Raw genomic sequence first — 25,756 nt, 5'->3', positions numbered from 1 at the left:
TGCAGGTATCTAAAAAAGGCTCTCCCTTGAGCTTCAAAGTCTCTGTGCTGCTGCAACATGTTTTGCATTTAGATGGTACTGTAAGGTTGAAGTGCTTCGGTGGTGATAGTTTTGGAATATGTATCATTTGCGTCAGTTGGATTTGGTGACTGTACTGCAGAAGCTAAATGCCATACCAAATGTTCTTTTCCAGTATTACTGCTTAGTACTGCTTGACTACTACAAAGAGACAAATGAGATGTTTTTGTACATTAACAGCTAAAAGTTGTCATTTTTCATAAATAAAATGGAAATACGTATTTCATGTCTCAATGCGTTGCTTTGTGGTTTGTTTGTTTCCAAAAAATGAAGAAAAAAAGCAAGAAAACAGAGTTAATGGGAAAAAAAGGTCTTTTATTTCCTTAAAAAAACATATTCACATTCAACAGCATATTTGGTCAGGTCTTGTTACAGGTTTAGTCAGTGAAAAGTTCAGACAGATACATTTGAAATCTGAAAATACACTGACATTAATGGCCTAAACTACTCCATGTGCTGACAGCACCCCAGCAGCACTTTATGATAGTGACTGAAGTCATTTATAAGGCAAAAACTAATCATGAAAAAAAGTGCTTTGTATTTAAGTCACCACTTATGTACGGACTCAAAAACTTCCCTGTAGCCTCTCGCATGTATGGTTTAATAAATACTGCAGCCAGTTTGAACCTTATTTATCTTAAAGGTTGTCATGCATTTGCTTAAATGTAGGAAATCTTGACTACATTGACTACATGCTTTTTATTTGTTTTTGTTTCTAATGTCTCTGTAAAGCACTTTGAATCACCTCATTGTTGAATTGTGCTATACAAATAAACTTGCCTTGCCTTGCCAACAGTAGTTTCCTGATGGTCACATCGGAAAAAGAGAGCCGGAATAAATACAAAATGCAGATTTTAAATAATGAGCTTATTTACTAAGAGGAACAACATCCTTCCTGGAAATGTATGAAAAACGCTCCATCCCAAGTAACTGCCCCTCAAACCAGTTACTATGTTTGAGGGGCAGTTACTTTTTCACATAGCCCCATCCACAAGCTGCATCCATAAACTCTGCATGTTTACAGAAAGAGAAGGATATCTGCTAAAGCACAAATATCTGGAATAGCCTCAGCCACCCCGTATATATGTCAGTACAGTAAAGTTGCACATTTTGATTTGGAAGTCTGTAGTGGATTGACTTGCTTTTTGAACAGCCTCGTGTGGCCATTAGAGGAACTGCAGTTTCTGGGTGCCAGCTTTATTTTGTAACTATTGATGCTTTGTCTTGTCTGGCTTTTTATGTATTAAACAAATACAATATCTCATATAAAATGGTGTGTTCCAGACTGAGAATCAGCCTGAGGATTGTTCTTTAGATATTTGGAAATCTGGAACACTTAGAAATACATTTATTAGTTTTTACATACAAATGTTACAGTATAAATGGATAAAAAGGGGATATAAAGCTGGAATGTGTCAGGGCTATGAGCTTTCACTCAGAGAGGAAGCCACAAGTACATTGTAGAAAACTCAACAGGAATGTACAGCATACACAAAAAAAAGTCAGGTTCCACCCATGGAACCTTTTGGATGTTTCAAACTTCATACTGTACCATGCTTCACTTCTGGGGGATGATGGTGAAATTGAAGCCATGCTCCTAATCAATCATGAGCTTCTTGAGGGAGTTGAGATAGGCTGGGATGAGGGAGCTGACTGACTCCTCGTCATCGTTGAGGATCTTCTCTCCTCTGCCTTCCGAGCCCACTGAACTGGGTGACCGGACTCGGCCTGGGAGTGCTGTAACCCTGTTAGAACAGACACAGGCCTTAGAGTCAGAACAAGTACTTAGTAGAAGAGGCTAACATGGAGTTATTATTTAATAAACCGCGTAATACACCTGATAATATACTGTTCCAGAGAATACTTACGGAGGAGTATCCCTTGCCGAAGCTTCCTCTGTTCTTGGTCCTAATCTTGGTGAGCGCTGATTCAGCAATGTCCGCCCTCTCTTTGGCATCATCCAGCTCGTGCACGGTCTTCCTGTACTTTGCCAGGTTCATGTTAGCTTGTTCCTCCTGAAGTGACAGCAGTGTGAGTTAAAGCCCACAAACACCATGCTTGGAAACGTGTTCAGAGTAAGAGGATGAGGTGATGTACGGCCTCCTCTACTTGTCTCTTGTAGGCCTTCATCTTGTTTTGCAGCCTCTCCACCAGCTCCTGCATCCTCTGCTGGTTCTTCTGGTCCTCCTCCGACTGGAACAGCAGTTCCTTCAGCCGACGCTCGTTCTTCCGCAGCGTCTTCACTGTCTCAGCGTGCCGCTTTTGTTCAGAGTCCAGCTCCAGCTCCAGCTCCTTCACCTGCATGCAAAGAGTATCTACTATTGTGTGCAGGAAGGCGTCATATTTATCCACTGAGTGTTTAGTGAAGACACACTCTGTTACAATTTGCTGTTTGTCAAAAGTTCCATAAAAGCAGAAATGTGCTGCAGGCCAGACAACTTTGGTTGTCTGGCCTGCAGCACAAAGTTATGAGCTGTATGTTACATTGAGTATAACATACAGCTCATAACTTTGTTTTGTCATATTTCTGCATATGCCAGTGTGCTACATGCAAAGGCATGTGCAAATGGCTAGCCACTAGCATGTAAATATAAATCCTTAATCCTATAATTAGTTTTTATATCATCTTATTATATTGACATGTGACATGTGACACATTAGCTGGACAGTGCAGTCATCTGGGCGACCAACCAGCATGGATCGTACCTGCGACATGTTTAGTTGATCAAAAAAGCCATCTATGAGGGGACCCACAGTGGCTGTGTTAATGTCATCTGAATACATTTTAGTGTTTTCTCTTACCTCGTGTGTCTGGTTCCGATGCATGGACTCAACTGAATGATAGTGCCTGGTAGCAGCACCCCTATTTAAGGGTTTTAGAGTGCTTTGTAATGATGTGCGTCCTGTGACATGACAGTATTTAGTCGCTTTGAAGCATGCCTATAGCATAGCCCATCAGTGGTGTCAGTTTATGTGTGGGTATATATAATATTTTTATATTGTTAAAAAAGTACATCAATGTAAAAAATTTAAAATGATAAATGTGTAAACTAAAGTCAAAAGCTGTGCGGTTTATGATGTCAGTGTGGCCCCCCGCTCCTTTTAATATTATCAGTTATAGCCAAAACAACGAATAGGAGCAGTACTATATGGTACTATTTGAGGTGCTAGTACTAGGGCTGGGCGATATGACCCAAAATTCATATCTCGATATTTTTTAGCTGGATGGCGATATAAGATATATATCTCGATATTTTTTTAAAGCCATAAGGTAAGAACAAAAAGAGAGTTCTTAGTCAAAGCTGTGTCCCAGATGTCACATGTGCACTTGTATTAACATACAGCATAGATGTACATGAAAAAAACTACTCAAAAATAAATTATGAGCATTTATTTATTTATTTATTTATTTTTTTTTTTTCCTGTCCCGTTTGGCTCTTTTGCATCAGAATTGTTGTCTAAAGGCAAAGAAAGATGCCCAACGGATTTACTTTACCAAATTGACCATCCCAGCCTTGCCGTAATGGTCCATTTGATTCACCTTTTATTGTTTATTTTATTTTCACTTGCTGAATACGGGACAGACTTGACTGGGGGAAAGAAGGGGAGAAAGAAAGAGGGAAAGAGAAACAGCTGAGAAGAGGGACGGGGGAGAAGGGCAAAAAACAAAAACCAACAGAACGGGCAGAGAAAACAAAAAAGCATATATCAATCACCTGGATCACCTGCTGAGAAAGAAAAAAGAGAACAACAGTAATAGAATAAACAGCATCACAATGATATATGGGAATATGACAGTAAATACTAAATATTAAACGTTATTGTGCAGCACATAAGATCAACAGAACACAGTGTGCTTTGAGGTAGGAGCCAAAAAGGGTGTAGTTTGTGGGTGTGATCACCCGTGTGTACACCTGTGAGCATGGACGCGCTTGTTTTTTGTTTTTTAAAAGGTTCCTTCATGTAATAATCTGCTAGAGGGTGTGGGGGGGCCACAGCCCCGTCCTCCAGGGCATGAAGCAGGTATGGAGGAGATCAAAACTCCAGACATCCAGAGGCCCCCAGAACACAAGAGACCAAGGAAGACCAACAGAGGGGCAGCCGCGCCACTGTCCCAGAAAGAGCTGAGGAGAGTCCCAGATGAGGGCTCACTCAGCAGCCGCGGAGCAGAAGCCAGGGGGAGTTGCAGTGACGCACTCGTGAGCTCCGCCGGGAGCCAGCCGTGGCTGAGTGACCGAGCCCCAGGCCGAGAGGCCGGGGGCACCCCACCTCCGAAGTGGCCCGAGCGAGCCCCAGGCTCCAGGCCCCGATAAGCGGCCGCCAAGGAGTGAGCCGGTGTGTACCTGGACGCCCATCCCCGGACACAAAGAACCACCAACGCACCGATGTCTGAGGGCGTCTGCCACTGGCAGGGGAAGTGGTGGTAGGGGGAGATAGGCCTCCAAACCTTGGAGGGCCTGAGATGTCCCCAGAGAGGTGGCGCCTGACACCCAACCTGACATATAGACACAGACATACAGGCACACACAGACACAAACATCCATTCCCACCCTCATGCTCTCATATGCACTTACTCCACACTCAACCAACGTGGAGACAGACATAAAGAGACGCTGTACACACGATCACACTCCCCAATCGTACTCTACAAACCGGGTCTAGGTACCCTTGCCCCTGGAGGGGGGAACTGCACCCAGACCCAGGTGGTGTTACCCTTTTCCCTGCGGTGGGAGGAGGCAGACCGCCCCGACTCCGCAGCAGCAGGAAGGCCCCACACTCCAGACCAGATATGAGCATTCATTAAATAATAATGCTCCATAAATAAAAGAAAACGATGTTGTTCTTGTGCATAACAAAGAGCTCACAATTGTGCAGTCAAAATGTAAACCAAAAGACGCTGAGCATAATAACAAAGACAGATTTCACAGCTGCTCTCTTTCCAAGTTCGTGACTGACAGCCTGGAGTTTGAAATCCGCTTCATAACCGTGTCTCTTAACAGGTGCCATTTATGGTCCTTATACACACACAATACGGTAATATTACGTTGAAGCACAGTACGTATCACTCCGCGAGGCTCCTCGGTAGCAGTGTTGCCAACGTAGCGACTTTGTCGCTATATTTAGTGAGTTTTCAGACTCCCTAGCGACAAATCTGGCGACTTTTTCTGGTATTATTGGAGACTTGTTTATGACGACTTTTTGACGTGAAAACGCGTATCGCTCTAGATCTCACCCTGGGTCAACACACCTGAATCACATGATTAGTTCGTTACCAGGCCTCTGGAGAACTTCAAGACGTGTTGAGAAGGTAATTTATCCATTTAAATCAGCTGTGGTGGATCAAGGACACATCTAAAACCTGCAGGAAACCAGCCCTCTTGGACTGGGATTGGGGACCCCTGCTGTAGCTCAAACAGCATATGAAGCATTTAAATTCAGACCAACCTTATAAGCGTATAACACCGATGGGGAACAATGTGTTCTGCAGAATACTCTTGATACTTTAAGAGCAATTTGCCAATAATACAGATTCATGTGTAGTAAGGTGGTTTCATTGCTACTTTTATTAAAGGAGTGCTTCTAAAAATTGAGGTGGTCATCTCCGCTTGCATTTCTGTAAAAGCCACAGCATGCCACCTTGGGTAAGAATATGTATTCTTAACATTTTGCTGTCACAGTTTAGCTGTTTTCATTTCCACTGACACATCAGCTCCTAAGACCACAATACTACTACCAAAGTACTACAAGGATCCGGAAACAAGGACAGAGGGGGGATATAAAATATACCAAATGTTTCTTGAATTGTTAGCACAAGTGTATATGTGTATGTATCTAGTCGGGTTTATATGCAGTAGTGCTCACTTGTTTTCTTTCATTTGATTACTTAACTGTATTTCATGTAAGTCATTGATATTAAATATTGACTTTACAGAGGGGTGGTAAGAGTTTGGTTTGAGATTTTCCTGTTAATATTTGGATATTTTTCTTGCATTAACAATTTTTTGATTAGAAAAGCAGAATAAAAACGTGCAAATTAGCTTCATTTATAGTTTGTTATACTCCTTCCCTCTAATACAAATATTTCATTTCTAACTCTGAGTGTAAGTGCATAATTTAATAATAAGTGTTTCTGCTCACAAATGTCCACGAGCACAGACATGCACGCAAAAACTGCGTGACTCCTCGCTGGCTGTAACTCACCGCGCGTGTTCACCTGGAACGTCCTCTAAGAAGACGTGTGACCATTCTGATAGCCGTCTGTGTCTGCAGGTGAATGAGTGAAGCTACATAAACAGTTAAATTAGCATAGCTTACCAGCCGTAAACCCGACAACAACACAGTGGGTGAGGGTCGGAGGGGGGGTCGCTTGGCATTCTAACTTTAAAGGAAGGATTTTAAAGAGCTAATAAATGCTGTTATTACACGTGCCTCCAAAGAGGCAAAGGTGTCGCCGTCTGACATGATTCAGCAGCGCCTCTTCACAGCTCTGTGGGCACAAGTTGAGCAAAAGCCTCTCAAAATCACACAAAGGGGGATTAAAAAACTTGAAAAGGGGATTTTTAAAGACATCACCAAGCGGCTGGACATTAGCCCTGATCTCGTGATCATTGCGCTAGCCGTAGGTCAGCCGTACCTAGAGGTGATCATCTCCATATTTGAAGATCACCTCTTCCGTAAAAAAAGCCTACTGGCAAGGTTCTTCTCGTGGTGCGTTAGAGCCGAGGATGACGAGGACGAACAAACTAAAGCCATGTCTGAAACACGTTTAGAAGAATTTAAAAGTAATATATTTCCAATAGTGGAGAAAAAATCATCATCTGGCATTACTGTCAGCGATTATGATGATGAAGAAGAAGAATGTGTGAGCGCACTCATTGATGCTGTGCTCACACGGGCTGCGAAGAATTCGCACTACAAACCTTCTAAAAAACTCCACAGGTACCTGTTAAAACACGTGTTGTCTGACAACAGGATCAAAGATCTGCATATACATAATAAAAACCTGAAAGATCTCGACAGGGCCATTTACCAAGAGCTACGTCAGAAAACATTCTGTAAAGAAAAACATTTACTGATGTTACTGAACGACGAGGACCCAGTGTTGAGAAAACTGACGGTCGATATCATTAAAAATCACCTGATCGACACTATGCAGAATCCAGCCGTGTGTAGCTGAAGAGGCTGAAAATTACAGGTTATCTGTGGAAGCCTGTATCAAGAAGGTGGTGACGCGTGTCATTAACAATGCCAGTTCACCTTGCTGTACTGAAAAAGTTGATGCCATCACCCAACGGCTGTTCATAAAACTCTGGCCTAGACTTAAAAAGATCAAAGTTGATAATGTGATGTTCATCAGTGATATGGTTTACAGCTCTTTAATACAGAAATGGAAAGAGCCAGATGTCATACTGACATTCATGGAATTAGGCCACAAACATACAGATGATGTAATTGTAAAGGTTTTCAAGGAGCATGCCATCACTGTATTGGAAAGTGAACATTTCATCACAAGTTTCTTTCTCTCTGCGGGTCATGCTGTATGGATCGCAGGCAGAAAATACTTGGTTAGTGTTTTGTAAGTCCCTAAAAGTAGATTCTGTTCATCTGGACGTAGCATTTTCAGTTTCAATTTATTTAACATCTAATCGAGTCATTTTAAAAACCCTTGACCGGTCGAGGCAGATGGCCGTTCCTCACTGAGCCTGGTTCTGCTGGAGTTTTCTCCCTGTTAAAAGGAAGTTTTTACTCCCCACCGTCGCCTAGTGCTTGCTCAGAGGGAATTGTCAAATTATTGGGGTTTTGTTTTGTGCCATCTAATACACAACTTATCGTATTGGGCACTCTAAATGTATTTTTCATCAATAAAAAGATCCAAAAAAGATTATATTTTGAATTGTGCGTGTTTTCATTGTCACACAAATGTATACATTTTCAGCTTAGACTGAACGTGTTTGTTTGTCATTCCTTTCAAATCAAAGATTTTAGTAGCAACTATTGTATTAAAACATTGCACAGACGTTTTACTCTGATTACACAAACCTTATGTAGGAGTAGGTCACAGATAAGAGGTATTCATTTGTAAATTTGACCTCTGACCTCACAGAGATCAAATGTGACAGGATATTTGTACTGTCATTTTCAGACTGTAAGGATTATTTGTATGTAAACTATAATTTCATATTAAGAATCCACATCAACACGTTCTCACTCTCAAAGTGTAAAATGTTACACTATAGGTGACAAATCGTCAGTATGTTACGCTTTTGGCCACCCAACATGTCCCTGTGTTACTTGTTCGGAAAAATGAGGAAACATGAGAACCATTTCCAATCAATCTACACGTGTATGTTTATTTTACTGTAATTGCTTTGGAAAACACTATCTAACACGATTAGGTTATGATACGGGTTAGGATTAAGGTTAGGGTTATGGCTGGAATACACAGCTGGAACGTGTATTACACCGGGAGCGTCATTCTATTGGATATCATCCACAATCCGGCGCGTATCAAATGGATGCGGAAGGTTACCTTTCACGTGTCTGTGGGACACCTTGGAGCGCGACTAATGGTCGGTATGTTACACGTCGGGAATGAGAACGGGCTGTCCACATATATTGGTAAGATAAGATAAGATAAAACTTTATTAATCCCTCGGGTGGGTTCCTCGGGGAAATTCGGTTTCCAAAAAAGCACAGCACCGACAGAAGTTACAGAGTTACAGAATATTATATATATATATATTTGGGAGAAGCAACCTGTCACTGAACAGACTCTTCTGGTTGTTAATGGTCGTGTGCAGAGGATGCCCAGCATTGTCCATAATGTCCAGCAGTTTCTTTAGTGTCCTTTTCTCTGCCACTGTCACCAGAGTGTCCAGCTTCATGCCGACCACAGAGCCAGCCTTCCTGATCAGTTTCTCCAGCCTGCATGAGTCCTTCTTTGCTGTGCTGCTCCCACAGCACACCACAGCATAGAAAAGTACTCCAGCAACCACTGACTGGTAAAACATCCTCAGGAGCTTCCTGCAGATGTTAAAAGACCTCAGCCTCCTGAGGAAGTACAGTCGGCTTTGGGCTTTTTTATACAGGTGCTCTGTGTTGCATGACCAGTCCAGTTTGTTGTCCACCCACAGCCCGAGGTACTTGTACTTGTTGACCACCTCCACCTGTAATCTACTAAATTTTGCCAATACAAACAATAGCAGTAATGAATTAATTCATCAATATAATAATTAATATATATAAATATAAAAACACATTTACAAAAAAAAATTATTCACTGTCTACTTTAGCAGAAGGTTTTTAGCTGAAGATAGTTTAACCAGCTGTTTTGCCAACACCTTCATTTTTATCATTTAGCATCATTTTAGAATATAATACATTACTGTAGATCTCCCTAAGAACACCTGGATCAGTTCTTTTATGAAGCCTTCTCTGGCTCCGTGATCTGACTCCGGGGTGAGAGAGGAAGCAATCGAGCCGATGCGCCCCTCCAGTTCTCTGAAGAGGCTGTGGATGCATCGCTCTTGTGGGATACAGTTTTTCAGCAGTACTGCTGTGGCAGAGTCCGCGCAGAGCTGCACCATCTGAGCAGCCATGTGACACATTAGCTGGACAGTGCAGTCATCTGGGCGACCAGCCAGCATGGATCGCACCCGCGACATGTTTAGTTGATCAAAAAAGCCATCTATGAGGGGACCCACAGTGGCTGCGTTAATATTGTCCGAATACATTTTAATGTTTTAAGCTGCAGCAGAGTGAACCACTGTGTCTGTTCTTGTGCTTTCTCCAAACTTGAGGTGACACAGAAGGTTTCTGTTCCTCGGCGGTCACAGCTTCTTCAGACTGTGTGTGATGTTTTCTCTTTTCGGGGATTTCTTGTTCCACAGACTGGCCCCTGAGCTTAAAACTTATATCCTTTTGTTTTTTGTAAAGACCTCATTCCAATCCATTTTATTAAATGAAGTTATTTCTATTAATTTTGTGCTTAATGTTTTGGCTGCTGAAACAGGAAAGTGTATCTCATGTATTCTGTTGACGGTTTGTTCCACTTGTGCGCACCTCTGTATGTATGTTTTCTTGTAAATGTACGACTTTGTATGGATGAAATCTCACTAATAAATATCACAACAGGATGTTCTCGGCATTTTCTACCTAAACAGTTTGGATTGAATGACAACTACTCAACACACGTTCAGTCAAAGCTGTATACACACACACACACACACACACACACACACACACACACACACACACACACACACTTGTCCAACAGACAGTGAAAACAAGCAGAAATCAGAGTGTGATTTTTCTTTTAGAATTTTATTAGATTTTCTGATTTTTGTTCAATAATTTAGAGTGTTCTAGTCAGTAATTTACTGACTAGAAACAAGACCCCAATAATCGGACAATTCCCTCTGAGCAAGCACTTGGCGACAGTGGGGAAGAAAAACTCCCTTTTAACGGGGAGAAACTTCCGGCAGAACCAGGCTCAGTGAGGGACGGTCATCTGCCGCAACCGGTCCAGGGGTGTTTAAAATGACTCGATTGGATGTTAAATAAATTGGCTTGTTTGAATTGTTTGTTGTTAGCCAATTTAAGAGTCACTTTGATGCCAGCTAGTCAATGTCAAATTGTTGTTTTTAAAGGGGAAACACCCGCGACTCTCTGCGGGTGATGGCTAACCTCCGACCTATTAATGAGAAGAACCTTCTGATGCGACCTGCTGGCGCCGCTGCCGACATCAGATGTTCTTTAAAGGTTTCGATGATTCTTTGCTCACCTACTTCATGGTCGAGATGAAAGAGAATCGTGACACACTCGGGGTCCTTATACTCTTTAAGGAGAGATTTGTAAATGACCTTGTGTAAGGTTCTGAAGGACTTTGAGGAGGGCTGAAAATCGATATGTTGGACATCAGCCCAGATTTTCTTCAACAAACGGTTTGTAATTTCAGAAACTGTGTCATCTGTATACAGAACGCGTGCCTTTTTAAAAGCACGCCTGACAAGTTCTTCCACACAGACTTCAACTGAAAGCTGCTTCTGAGCTTTGATTTCAGAAGACTCTGGCTCAAGTTTCTGTGTGGACACTACAAAGTGTTTCTTGAAGATGGAGATGAAAAGTTTGTCAACTGTTGGCTCTCCTAATTTCAATAGAGTTAAGGTGTGCTTTGGGTTGGAGAGCGCTTCCTTGCAAAAGTCTTTGAAAATGACCTTTGCAAGATCTTGTAGGGCCTTTGGTGATAAAGTCAAATCTGCTGTTTTTATTTCAGAGCAGATTTGATCTAAAAGGCGCTGGTGGAGGGAGTCTGATGGGCAGGCTGTGGATTTTTTTGCAGCCTGGGAAAGGACAGCCTGAAGGACCGCGCTTATGAGCCCTTTTCTCTCTGCTTCACCTCGAGGTGACGCAGAGGGTTTCTGCTCCTCAGAAGCCACGGCTGCTTTTTCAGCCTCTGAGCCTTCTGTGTTTGCCATTTGTGAAGGTTCCACAGACAGCGAGGACTCCAGATTTTTCTCTGGTTGTTCTGTCTGTGGGACCTGCTGATTGTCCTGCTGGCTGCCTGACTGGGTGCACGTGCAGTGTGCAAATCTCCCTAACAACACCTGGATCAGTTCTTTTATGAAGCCTTCTCTGGCTCCGTGATCTGACTCCGGGCAGAGCTGCACCATCTGAGCAGCCATGTGAGACATTAGCTGGACAGTGCAGTCATCTGGGCGACCAGCCAGCATGGATCGCACCTGCGACATGTTTAGGTTATCAAAAAAGCCATCTACGAGGGTACCCACAGTGGCTGCGTTAATGTCATCTGAATACATTTTCGTGTTAGTGTTTTCTCTTACTTCGTGTGTCTGGTTCCGATGCATGGACTCAACTGAATGACAGTACCTGTAGCAGCACCCCTATTTATGGGTTCTCGGGGTCTTTGTAATGATGTGCGTCCTGTGACGTGACAGTATTTAGTTGCTTTGAAGTATGCCTATAAGCCCCGCCCACTTCTAAAAAGAATGCCTAGCAACAGCGTCACACAAACGCACCGGCGCTAGCCGCGTGGATGTGAAACGCGGGGAGAGATCACGTGGAGCCTGCACGTCCACTGCTGTCACCGACACGGAATACTTTTAAAACCCTTCCGTTATAGTTTGTGCTGTCACCAGGCTGTCCGTGATGGCGGGTAAGCGACGGGAACGTAAATGTGCGTGTAGCTTCACTCGGCTAGCAGAGTGGTCACGTTAAAGCGAGCTATACGTGAAAGTTTTCAGCCGTGTGGATTTTTAAAATACTTTGTGATTTCTGTCATTCAGCGCAGCTGTTCAGCTCTTTGAAATGCAGATGAAAATAACGCGTTTTTCTCACGGTGGAGCTCACGTTTTTTTAAGCACAGCACCGGAAATGACTTCAGATACCCACGTGTGCCACTACATATATATTATTTATATGATTTGTTTCTGGTTTGTGAATTGAACTTAAGATCAGATGTGATGGAGTTGGAGATGGAGACACTTGTCGAAACCGGAAATGCTGAGACTCTCAAAGCCCTGTACGTATTTCCTGATATATTCTCTTATCTGCAGGTATCTAAAAAAGGCTCTCCCTTGAGCTTCAAAGTCTCTGTGCTGCTGCAACATGTTTTGCATTTAGATGGTACTGTAAGGTTGAAGTGCTTCGGTGGTGATAGTTTTGGAATATGTATCATTTGCGTCAGTTGGATTTGGTGACTGTACTGCAGAAGCTAAATGCCATACCAAATGTTCTTTTCCAGTATTACTGCTTAGTACTGCTTGACTACTACAAAGAGACAAATGAGATGTTTTTGTACATTAACAGCTAAAAGTTGTCATTTTTCATAAATAAAATGGAAATACGTATTTCATGTCTCAATGCGTTGCTTTGTGGTTTGTTTGTTTCCAAAAAATGAAGAAAAAAAGCAAGAAAACAGAGTTAATGGGAAAAAAAGGTCTTTTATTTCCTTAAAAAAACATATTCACATTCAACAGCATATTTGGTCAGGTCTTGTTACAGGTTTAGTCAGTGAAAAGTTCAGACAGATACATTTGAAATCTGAAAATACACTGACATTAATGGCCTAAACTACTCCATGTGCTGACAGCACCCCAGCAGCACTTTATGATAGTGACTGAAGTCATTTATAAGGCAAAAACTAATCATGAAAAAAAGTGCTTTGTATTTAAGTCACCACTTATGTACGGACTCAAAAACTTCCCTGTAGCCTCTCGCATGTATGGTTTAATAAATACTGCAGCCAGTTTGAACCTTATTTATCTTAAAGGTTGTCATGCATTTGCTTAAATGTAGGAAATCTTGACTACATTGACTACATGCTTTTTATTTGTTTTTGTTTCTAATGTCTCTGTAAAGCACTTTGAATCACCTCATTGTTGAATTGTGCTATACAAATAAACTTGCCTTGCCTTGCCAACAGTAGTTTCCTGATGGTCACATCGGAAAAAGAGAGCCGGAATAAATACAAAATGCAGATTTTAAATAATGAGCTTATTTACTAAGAGGAACAACATCCTTCCTGGAAATGTATGAAAAACGCTCCATCCCAAGTAACTGCCCCTCAAACCAGTTACTATGTTTGAGGGGCAGTTACTTTTTCACATAGCCCCATCCACAAGCTGCATCCATAAACTCTGCATGTTTACAGAAAGAGAAGGATATCTGCTAAAGCACAAATATCTGGAATAGCCTCAGCCACCCCGTATATATGTCAGTACAGTAAAGTTGCACATTTTGATTTGGAAGTCTGTAGTGGATTGACTTGCTTTTTGAACAGCCTCGTGTGGCCATTAGAGGAACTGCAGTTTCTGGGTGCCAGCTTTATTTTGTAACTATTGATGCTTTGTCTTGTCTGGCTTTTTATGTATTAAACAAATACAATATCTCATATAAAATGGTGTGTTCCAGACTGAGAATCAGCCTGAGGATTGTTCTTTAGATATTTGGAAATCTGGAACACTTAGAAATACATTTATTAGTTTTTACATACAAATGTTACAGTATAAATGGATAAAAAGGGGATATAAAGCTGGAATGTGTCAGGGCTATGAGCTTTCACTCAGAGAGGAAGCCACAAGTACATTGTAGAAAACTCAACAGGAATGTACAGCATACACAAAAAAAAGTCAGGTTCCACCCATGGAACCTTTTGGATGTTTCAAACTTCATACTGTACCATGCTTCACTTCTGGGGGATGATGGTGAAATTGAAGCCATGCTCCTAATCAATCATGAGCTTCTTGAGGGAGTTGAGATAGGCTGGGATGAGGGAGCTGACTGACTCCTCGTCATCGTTGAGGATCTTCTCTCCTCTGCCTTCCGAGCCCACTGAACTGGGTGACCGGACTCGGCCTGGGTACGGAGTGCTGTAACCCTGTTAGAACAGACACAGGCCTTAGAGTCAGAACAAGTACTTAGTAGAAGAGGCTAACATGGAGTTATTATTTAATAAACCGCGTAATACACCTGATAATATACTGTTCCAGAGAATACTTACGGAGGAGTATCCCTTGCCGAAGCTTCCTCTGTTCTTGGTCCTAATCTTGGTGAGCGCTGATTCAGCAATGTCCGCCCTCTCTTTGGCATCATCCAGCTCGTGCACGGTCTTCCTGTACTTTGCCAGGTTCATGTTAGCTTGTTCCTCCTGAAGTGACAGCAGTGTGAGTTAAAGCCCACAAACACCATGCTTGGAAACGTGTTCAGAGTAAGAGGATGAGGTGATGTACGGCCTCCTCTACTTGTCTCTTGTAGGCCTTCATCTTGTTTTGCAGCCTCTCCACCAGCTCCTGCATCCTCTGCTGGTTCTTCTGGTCCTCCTCCGACTGGAACAGCAGTTCCTTCAGCCGACGCTCGTTCTTCCGCAGCGTCTTCACTGTCTCAGCGTGCCGCTTTTGTTCAGAGTCCAGCTCCAGCTCCAGCTCCTTCACCTGCATGCAAAGAGTATCTACTATTGTGTGCAGGAAGGCGTCATATTTATCCACTGAGTGTTTAGTGAAGACACACTCTGTTACAATTTGCTGTTTGTCAAAAGTTCCATAAAAGCAGAAATGTGCTGCAGGCCAGATAACTTTGGTTGTCTGGCCTGCAGCACAAAGTTATGAGCTGTATGTTACATTGAGTATAACATACAGCTCATAACTTTGTTTTGTCATATTTCTGCATATGCCAGTGTGCTACATGCAAAGGCATGTGCAAATGGCTAGCCACTAGCATGTAAATATAAATCCTTAATCCTATAATTAGTTTTTATATCATCTTATTATATTGACATGTGACATGTGACACATTAGCTGGACAGTGCAGTCATCTGGGCGACCAACCAGCATGGATCGCACCTGCGACATGTTTAGTTGATCAAAAAAGCCATCTATGAGGGGACCCACAGTGGCTGTGTTAATGTCATCTGAATACATTTTAGTGTTTTCTCTTACCTCGTGTGTCTGGTTCCGATGCATGGACTCAACTGAATGATAGTGCCTGGTAGCAGCACCCCTATTTAAGGGTTTTAGAGTGCTTTGTAATGATGTGCGTCCTGTGACATGACAGTATTTAGTCGCTTTGAAGCATGCCTATAGCATAGCCCATCAGTGGTGTCAGTTTATGTGTGGGTATATATAATATTTTTATATTGTTAAAAAAGTACATCAATGTAAAAAATTTAAAATGATAAATGTGTAAACTAAAGTCAAAAGCTGTGCGGTTTATGATGTCAGTGTGGCCCCCCGCTCCTTTTAATATTATCAGTTATAGCCAAAACAACGAATAGGAGCAGTACTATATGGTACTATTTGAGGTGCTAGTACTAGGGCTGGGCGATATGACCCAAAATTCATATCTCGATATTTTTTAGCTGGATGGCGATATAAGATATATATCTCGATATTTTTTTAAAGCCATAAGGTAAGAACAAAAAGAGAGTTCTTAGTCAAAGCTGTGTCCCAGATGTCACATGTGCACTTGTATTAACATACAGCATAGATGTACATGAAAAAAACTACTCAAAAATAAATTAGGAGCATTTATTTATTTATTTATTTATTTTTTCCTGTCCCGTTTGGCTCTTTTGCATCAGAATTGTTGTCTAAAGGCAAAGAAAGATGCCCAACGGATTTACTTTACCAAACTGACCATCCCAGCCTTGCCGTAATGGTCCATTTGATTCACCTTTTATTGTTTATTTTATTTTCACTTGCTGAATACGGGACAGACTTGACTGGGGGAAAGAAGGGGAGAAAGAAAGAGGGAAAGAGAAACAGCTGAGAAGAGGGACGGGGGAGAAGGGCAAAAGACAAAAACCAACAGAACGGGCAGAGAAAAAAAAAAGCATATATCAATCACCTGGATCACCTGCTGAGAAAGAAAAAAGAAAACAAGCAGAAGAGAACAAGAGTAATAGAATAAACAACATCACAATGATATATGGGAATATGACAGTAAATATTAAATATTAAACATTATTGTGCAGCACATAAGATCAACAGAACACAGTGTGCTTTGAGGTAGGAGCCAAAAAGGGTGTAGTTTGTGGGTGTGATCACCCGTGTGTACACCTGTGAGCATGGACGCGCTTGTTTTTTGTTTTTTAAAAGGTTCCTTCATGTAATAATCTGCTAGAGGGTGTGGGGGGGCCACAGCCCCGTCCTCCAGGGCATGAAGCAGGTATGGAGGAGATCAAAACTCCAGACATCCAGAGGCCCCCAGAACACAAGAGACCAAGGAAGACCAACAGAGGGGCAGCCGCGCCACTGTCCCGGAAAGAGCTGAGGAGAGTCCCAGATGAGGGCTCACTCAGCAGCCGCGGAGCAGAAGCCAGGGGGAGTTGCAGTGACGCACTCGTGAGCTCCGCCGGCAGCCAGCCGTGGCTGAGTGACCGAGCCCCAGGCGGAGAGGCCGGGGGCACCCCACCTCCGAAGTGGCCCGAGCGAGCCCCAGGCTCCAGGCCCCGATAAGCGGCCGCCAAGGAGTGAGCCGGTGTGTACCTGGACGCCCATCCCCGGACACAAAGAACCACCAACGCACCGATGTCTGAGGGAGTCCGCCACTGGCAGGGGAAGTGGTGGTAGGGGGAGATAGGCCTCCAAACCTTGGAGGGCCTGAGATGTCCCCAGAGAGGTGGCGCCTGACACCCAACCTGACATATAGACACAGACATACAGGCACACACAGACACAAACATCCATTCCCACCCTCATGCTCTCATATGCACTTACTCCACACTCAACCAACGTGGAGACAGACATAAAGAGACGCTGTACACACGATCACACTCCCCAATCGTACTCTACAAACCGGGTCTAGGTACCCTTGCCCCTGGAGGGGGGAACTGCACCCAGACCCAGGTGGTGTTACCCTTTTCCCTGCGGTGGGAGGAGGCAGACCGCCCCGACTCCGCAGCAGCAGGAAGGCCCCACACTCCAGACCAGATATGAGCATTCATTAAATAATAATGCTCCATAAATAAAAGAAAACGATGTTGTTCTTGTGCATAACAAAGAGCTCACAATTGTGCAGTCAAAATGTAAACTAAAAGACGCTGAGCATAATAACAAAGACAGATTTCACAGCTGCTCTCTTTCCAAGTTCGTGACTGACAGCCTGGAGTTTGAAATCCGCTTCATAACCGTGTCTCTTAACAGGTGCCATTTATGGTCCTTATACACACACAATACGGTAATATTACGTTGAAGCACAGTACGTATCACTCCGCGAGGCTCCTCGGTAGCAGTGTTGCCAACGTAGCGACTTTGTCGCTATATTTAGCGAGTTTTCAGACTCCCTAGCGACAAATCTGGCGACTTTTTCTGGTATTATTGGAGACTTGTTTATGATGACTTTTTGACGTGAAAACGCGTATCGCTCTAGATCTCACCCTGGGTCAACACACCTGAATCACATGATTAGTTCGTTACCAGGCCTCTGGAGAACTTCAAGACGTGTTGAGAAGGTAATTTATCCATTTAAATCAGCTGTGGTGCATCAAGGACACATCTAAAACCTGCAGGAAACCAGCCCTCTTGGACTGGGATTGGGGACCCCTGCTGTAGCTCAAACAGCATATGAAACATTTAAATTCAGACCAACCTTATAAGCGTATAACACCGATGGGGAACAATGTGTTCTGCAGAATACTCTTGATACTTTAAGAGCAATTTGCCAATAATACAGATTCATGTGTAGTAAGGTGGTTTCATTGCTACTTTTATTAAAGAGCTAATAAATGCTGTTGTTACACGTGCCTCCAAAGAGGCAAAGGTGTCGCCGTCTGACATGATTCAGCAGCGCCTCTTCACAGCTCTGTGGGCACAAGTTGAGCAAAAGCCTCTCAAAATCACACAAAGGGGGATTAAAAAACTTGAAAAGGGGATTTTTAAAGACATCACCAAGCGGCTGGACATTAGCCCTGATCTCGTGATCATTGCGCTAGCCGTAGGTCAGCCGTACCTAGAGGTGATCATCTCCATATTTGAAGATCACCTCTTCCGTAAAAACCTACTGGCAAGGTTCTTCTCGTGGTGCGTTAGAGCCGAGGATGACGAGGACGAACAAACTAAAGCCATTTCTCAAACACTTTTAGAAGAATTTAAAAGTAATATATTTCCAATAGTGGAGAAAAAATCATCATCTGGCATTACTGTCAGCGATTATGATGATGATGAAGAAGAATGTGTGAGCGCACTCATTGATGCTGTGCTCACACGGGCTGCGAAGAATTCGCACTACAAACCTTCTAAAAAACTCCACAGGTATCTGTTAAAACACGTGTTGTCTGACAACAGGATCAAAGATCTGCATATACATGAAAAAAAACTGAAAGATCTCGACAGGGCCATTTACCAAGAGCTACGTCAGAAAACATTCTGTAAAGAAAAACATTTACTGATGTTACTGAACGACGAGGACCCAGTGTTGAGAAAACTGACGGTCGATATCATTAAAAATCACCTGATCGACACTATGCAGAATCCAGCCCTGTGTGATGCTGAAGAGGCTGAAAATTACAGGTTATCTGTGGAAACCTCTATCAAGAAGGTGGTGACACGTGTCATTAACAATGCCAGTTCACCTTGCTGTACTGAAAAAGTTGATGCCATCACCCAACGGCTGTTCATAAAACTCTGGCCTAGACTTAAAAAAATCAAAATCGACAATGTGATGTTCCTCAGTGATATGGTTTACAGCTCTTTAATAGAGAAATGGAAAGAGCCAGATGTCATACTGACATTCATGGAATTAGGCCACAAACATACAGATGATGTAATTGTAAAGGTTTTCAAGGAGCATGCCATCACTGTATTGGAAAGTGAACATTTCATCACAAGTTTCTTTCTCTCTGCGGGTCATGCTGTATGGATCGCAGGCAGAAAATACTTGGTTAGTGTTATGTAAGACCCTAAAAGTAGATTCTGTTCATCTGGACGTAGCATTTTCAGTTTCAATTTATTTAACATCTAATCGAGTCATTTTAAAAACCCTTGACTGGTCGAGGCAGATGGCCGTTCCTCACTGAGCCTGGTTCTGCCGGAGTTTTCTCCCTGTTAAAAGGAAGTTTTTACTCCCCACCGTCGCCTAGTGCTTGCTCAGAGGCAATTGTCAAATTATTGGGGTTTTGTTTTGTGCCATCTAATACACAACTTATCGTATTGGGCACTCTAAATGTATTTTTCATCAATAAAAAGATCCAAAAAAGATTATATTTTGAATTGTGCGTGTTTTCATTGTCACACAAATGTATACATTTTCAGCTTAGACTGAACGTGTTTGTTTGTCATTCTTTTCAAATCAAAGATTTTAGTAGCAACTATTGTATTAAAACATTGCACAGACGTTTTACTCTGATTACACAAACCTTATGTAGGAGTAGGTCACAGATAAGAGGTATTCATTTGTAAATTTGACCTCTGACCTCACAGAGATCAAATGTGACAGGATATTTGTACTGTAATTTTCAGACCATAAGGCGCACTCAAAATCCTTTTATTTTCGCCTTATAATCCGGTGCGCCTTATGTATGAATTCTGGTTGTGCTTATTGACCTCGAACCGATTTTATGTGCTACACGGTGCACATAACATTATGGCTACCGTAGTCAGGAGCCTCGTGGAGTAATCTGGGTTCAAACCTTCGTCTGCTTCAGGTCCCGAAGTCAAAGGAACACTGCGGCATCACTGAGAGGTAAAAACGGTCGAAATTCTTTCATATTTAATAAAATGATCCAGGGGCGATTTCAGCCCATTTTTGGGGGTGCTTCAGCACCCCCAAAGATTTCTTACTTTGTTGACAATATTTGCTGTTCGTGTGACACACTACTAAAAATATAAAAGCACACAGTACTTGGTTGAGACGTAACACTTTAACAACAAAAGTATAGATAACCCCCCCTCCCCCCTCCCAAAGTGGTTTGTTCCAGCTCGTCTCTCCCCTGCTCTGGCTCTAGCGCTCTTGCTGCCAGAGCGATGGTGGCTGAGACGCAGCGGAGGTGTTAGTGCCTGGCTTAAAACAGGACATGTTAGCTGCATTTAACCTTCAGTTACTCTTTATATAGTTGGTAGGAGTCAGACCATGTTTCTTTTTAGCTGAAAAACATTACACCAGGTAACCTGCAGTGTTGAAAACGTGTTTTCCAACGATGTTGCTACCCTACAATCTGTCCTGCTCTGTAGTAAAATCAGCAACATTTGACCTTTCTGTTGCTCCTATTGAAATTTATATAGCTTATTTAAAATCTAAAACATAAAATTGTCCGTAGCCTACTGTTGTTACCACCCTGTTTGAAATGGATACTAACTAGCTGACTGACTGAATGCCCATTAACCTTATAACTCCTGTTGTGTGTGTGTGTACAGAGACAGCCAGGTTCATAATGGATATGAGGAAGTTTTTTCAGAAAAAAGGAGCCACATTCAGGTAAAAGTGTAAAATCAAATGATCCATCAATCAAGACTAATGTTGGATCAGTGTTTCAATATTTATCTTTCATTAGATGTTCGTGTGGTTTGGTTATTTGCCTTTTGGTTGAAAGTACACTGAGAGAGGACTTTTTGTTAGTGATCTTAATAGTATTTTTTTTATATTAATTTAATTTGTCATCTAATTGAATACAATCTATTTGTGTATGATTGTCAGTCCAAAGAGGGAGAGAGGAAAGAGGGAACGTGAGGAGAAAGTACAAGGTCAGGAAGAACCAGGTAAGAAAACAGACAGGGAACAGTGACAGGCACAATAGGAAACTGTTAAACTGACAAAGAGAAAAAACCTGATTTTACTCACACAATCTGGAAGTTGTGTTCTCCCTATATTAAAGCTGCTGTACAGAATCTGCAAAACAAACTGGGTTGAAACATTTTTATCCTCTTTAACAACATTCCAACATAACATTATCATTGATTGGGGAGATTAAAATTAATGTTATATTTTTATGTGGTTCAGCCACAACTCTACTAAAACCTCAGCCAGTAATAGGTAGGCCAACTTTTGGACCATCCAGTTGTCTGTATGACTGCTGCAGTACGTACATCACATTTGCACACAGAAAGAGCCAAACAGCCCTGGTGGAGTGAGGAGCTGTAAAGAGAAGCAGATGCTCTGTTTATATTCTAAAAATGTTTTAAGCTTCTTTCAAAGATTCTGTACTGCAGCTTTAAATGTTTTCCAAAAGCACACATACACTTATCAGTGTTTCTCAAACCTTTTACAGTGTGGACCACCTGATAAAAATGTTAAGCTCTCCTAAGTACCACTATGAAAGCATGAAACTCATAAATCTTACAACACAAAATTAGTATCTGCAGTAAAGATTTTTTCATACATTGTATACATGCTACCACAGGCAAAGGTGCCTCCATTTTTATAGTTTTTATTAATATGTTGTAATAATTTATTTGTAATAATTTATTCTTTTTTGGGAGTGTTTTTTATGTGTCTGTATTATATTATACATACACATTAAAAGTGAATCTCTGTCCAAAAAATGAACTCAGTTTACTTTTTACTCACTATGAGCATCGTTCATTATTCTTCCCCAGTAATTAAGGTTAGGAAATGTTTTTCCATTCCATTCAGAATCCATTCTTCTTTAGCAGCATTTAAATAACCTTTATCAGATTTGATGGTTTTGTTACAGACTTTTCAAAAAAGTGTTTTGCTTTTCTTTCACAAATGTGGGGATTAAATTGTTAAAATGTACAAAACAGTGATGTCATGTTTTGTGATGAGGACCCAGGCACATAGAGATTGATGAATTTAAGAATCTTATGATTTAATAAAGAAATTTGCAGACTTGCACAGAGATGGTAAAATTATGATGACTGATAACGGAGACGAAGACAACAGACGATGAGGACAGGGAGGATGCAGGATGAGTAAAGTGTATCTTAGCTGGCTGGGCAGCTCTCTGGGTGCTCAGCACCCCTAAAGCTCTGATCCTAGAATCGCCCCCGAAATGATCAGCGTTGCTGCTTTACAAGGTGTAACAATTAAGTTACACAACAATTAAGTCTCACTGCACTGGAACTTTAAAATCTTCACTATTAACTATTTTGCTGCTCAAAGCTAAAGCTACACATGACACAATGCATTTAGGTTATCTCGTGGAAATTAAACTTTCAGTTTATTTTTTGTTGTTACATTGATTTATTTTATCATCCAACATAACTCTAATACAAATAAATATTTTTCTTTTAAACGTTGAGGGGCTTTGTGAACTTAAAGTGCTGTTCAGTCTGCACTGAACACATAACCTGATCCAGAGCAAGTTTTGCTCAGAGTTTAGGTTGAAATCACATTTTCACAGCAGCTCTAAGCATGATACTAAATGAAAAAACGGTTAATGCTTATACTTTTGAGTCACACCTGACTGAAACCATAAACCTAACTCATGTGGTTAAGTTACATCAGTACAAAATGCGTTGCATAGTTACAGGAATTTGCATACTGCCAGGACTGATTTACATAACTGGAATTACAGTAAACAGAACGATTTATCAGTACTGTGTCTTTTTATCAACACAAATATTCAGTCAAATAATTTCACTTTGATCTGGCAACAAACTAAAGAGATTTCCTTCATGAGACTATTGTAAAGCACCAATCAGTGGCCTGAATACAGCGAGTAATGTTAAAGTTGAAATGTTCAGAGAGTTAAACGAGCGGCTGAAATAAAAAAAACCCAAAACATTTATTTATATATACATTCAGAAAATTAAGAGTCTACAGGATTTCTCTCTTGTTTTGTTTGGAGCCACCAGTGTTTTCATTCATTTGTTTATCTAGTTTTTTATGTTCTTTACAAATTTCTAACTACATGTTCATTTGATATGACTGAAGTAGAACACATTCAGTTATTCCATTTTGTAAAGAGTGAAAGGTGTCAAACACCTCCTTTTCATCCAGCACCTGTTATTTCTACTCAGGGTTTTATGTTTTCTTGAAGCAGCTAACACAAAGAAAGCCTCTCTATGTAAAACGTGTGCCACGCCTCGAGGCTTGCTTGCGTCACAGTATTGTCTCTGTCCGAAGCCACATCGGTGTTTGTTTTCTTGTCTTTATATGGAGTTTGTCTTGGAGTCTGTGTTGTGCCGGGAGGCAGGCATTTGGTGACGTTGGACTCCATTGCTAAGGTAACATTGGCCAAAGTGACCCACCTTTTTCAATAGGAGCAAGAGAGAGGTCTTGAGCCTCAAAGTAGTTAGAATAGTCCCGTCGTAGAGTCAACAAGAGTCTGTTACATAGAAGTTAAACGACAAGCTATTAAAGACAACCAAGATAGTTAAGGAAGATTGATAAATGATAGGTGGACTCTACAGTTGGCTACAAAAGCAATAATCAGTAACATCTACAAGTAGTTTATGTTGTTGACATGACATGCAGTTATGCAGTAACAGCTACTGCATAATAAAAGCCTAGTAAACCATTTAAACAAAAACACAAAAGACAAAACAGTCACTCATCCACCTACTGGCTAAGAATGGTGGCAATAGCTGCTGCTTCTCATTCTACATGTGACCATGTGCAACAGTTGGAGAAAGGAAGCCATTGCTCGTCGCCACGGCCTTGAATACCAGCCATCGAATATAACAAACATCAACATCGTTGTCTAAACATGACTTGTAAACAGCCATGTGAAACCGTTGATCTATACATTATTCACTGCAAATGGATGTAGCCATGGCTACATTTGAGACATTGTGACTCATACTGAGTTATTTGAGCCGTTTAAAGTGTTCCTCTGTTCCATCTGCACTTAGCCTGCCAACTGTAAGAAATGTCCAACCCCTGTACTGCACACAGGCGTTTCTCCACAAAGCACTAAGTCATGTTTTGCTTGGGGGTCTTATTTATTTCACTCAGTGACTTGCAGATTCATTTTTAAGTTTTATGTGATGCATACTTTTTTCTGGATTTGTTTGGTTAATATTCTGTCTCAATGAAAGCACAACACAATTAGAGACTAAGCTATTGCCTCATTAAATATGGTCCCAGTGGAAAGGTGGCTGTCAAGAAGCCATTTTTAAGGAAGGGAAATGTGGGCAAAGAGTCCGAGTTATGTTCATCACACATAAAACCGGACAGAAAGTCAGTGGCAACAGGTTTTGTGGAGTGCTGAATCCAAATTTAAAATTGTCAGTATGTATGCAGGATGTCAGGAGAGAGGTACAACAGTGAATGTAAAACACATCTGTAAAACATGGTGGAGGCTCTTTCATGCTTTGGGCTGCATTTCAGCAGGTGGTGCAGGGGATCGTGTCAAACTGACGGAATAACAAGTGCAGAAAAAACACATTTTGAGACAAAACACAATATTCAGGTGTCTCATTGGCAGTATTTTCATTATGTAGTATGACAATGATGGCAGGTACACTGTCAAGGCAGTAAAAGCATTCCTGGTTAGCAGTGTGGGAGCAGTATGGGACCATCTTGACTGAGAACAGAACAAAAAGCACCAACATGCAAATAAAAGCTTTGAATGTCCTTCAAAAAGCCTGCAGAGCTTTACATGAAAGCTGCCTTATTTTAGGCTGTACTGAAGAATAATTAGAATTATACAGACATTATTTTTGCCTTATATACTGTATACTTGCACATGTGTAAGCACTTTTTCCAAAAACATCACTACACCCATTTCCCCAACATAATGAAATGACAAGTGGCTCAAAACATTTACACTGTACTATAAAAATACGACTACAGGCAAAATATTAAATTTTAAAAACAGCTTGTCCAAAATGTAATGTCTTATGATTTAACTGTTAGGTAAAAATGCATTTCACTGTGGTGGTTTGTCAGAAACAGCAAAGAGTTAAATGTACAATATTTCTGAAATATTGCGAATTACAAGTCTGTAAACTACTTTTTAAAATGCATAGTAATAAGATAGTGTAAAATAATTCACTGGTATTCAAGCTAGTTAGCACTGGGTAATATTACTATTCGGATACCCGAATAAATAAAATACGCAATAATTTTTACATTAGTATAAATTGTAAAAAAAGAGGGAAAAAGTATTTTTTTCATCTGCTCAATAACTCACCGGAAAAAGACGACAAGAGGGAAGAATAACTTCCGCTCGTGTCTGCAGCCTCGTCTCTTTAAACATTTCTGTTAACAATTTCTTAAAAGACTTTTTGTTCGCAGCTCGTAACCGTGTGTAATGATGTGT

At 41.4% G+C, this 25,756-nt stretch overlaps 2 protein-coding genes across 6 annotated transcripts; both read right to left on the bottom strand.

The window, feature by feature from the left end:
• Positions 1-386: 386 nt before the first annotated feature.
• LOC308402955 (uncharacterized protein MYH16) lies at positions 387-6,387 on the bottom strand. 3 transcript variants are annotated; one of them, XM_080892130.1, is made up of 4 exons: positions 5,524-6,387; positions 2,176-2,376; positions 1,947-2,093; positions 387-1,823 (listed from the first exon to the last, which is right to left on the bottom strand). In XM_080892130.1, exons 1-4 carry the CDS (start codon positions 5,611-5,613, stop codon positions 1,743-1,745), a joined length of 519 nt encoding a protein of 172 aa, XP_080748256.1. In that variant the 5' UTR covers positions 5,614-6,387; the 3' UTR covers positions 387-1,742. The 3 variants fall into 3 exon arrangements, with proteins under 3 accessions (XP_080748256.1, XP_080748257.1, XP_080748258.1); XM_080892131.1 differs by having other exon boundaries at positions 2,188-2,376; XM_080892132.1 differs by lacking the exon at positions 5,524-6,387 and adding an exon at positions 2,881-3,385.
• Positions 6,388-13,034: 6,647 nt separating this feature from the next.
• Positions 13,035-25,693, bottom strand: LOC308403354 (uncharacterized protein MYH16; the record flags this gene model as incomplete). Of its 3 annotated transcripts, none has more annotated exons than XM_080892683.1 (4): positions 13,035-14,476; positions 14,600-14,746; positions 14,829-15,029; positions 25,628-25,693. In XM_080892683.1, 4 exons carry the CDS (start codon positions 25,691-25,693, stop codon positions 14,324-14,326), a joined length of 567 nt encoding a protein of 188 aa, XP_080748809.1. In that variant the 3' UTR covers positions 13,035-14,323. The 3 variants fall into 3 exon arrangements, with proteins under 3 accessions (XP_080748809.1, XP_080748808.1, XP_080748807.1); XM_080892682.1 differs by lacking the exon at positions 25,628-25,693 and adding an exon at positions 18,184-18,383 and having other exon boundaries at positions 14,841-15,029; XM_080892681.1 differs by lacking the exon at positions 25,628-25,693 and adding an exon at positions 18,184-18,377.
• Between the last annotated feature and the right edge of the window lie 63 nt (positions 25,694-25,756).

Source organism: Rhamphochromis sp. 'chilingali' (assembly GCF_963969265.1).
Source record: "Rhamphochromis sp. 'chilingali' genome assembly, chromosome: 9".
Classification (NCBI taxonomy): domain Eukaryota; kingdom Metazoa; phylum Chordata; class Actinopteri; order Cichliformes; family Cichlidae; genus Rhamphochromis; species Rhamphochromis sp. 'chilingali'.
The sequence above is the reverse complement of the archived record's forward strand: the minus strand, read 5'-3'. Positions and strand labels throughout refer to the sequence as shown.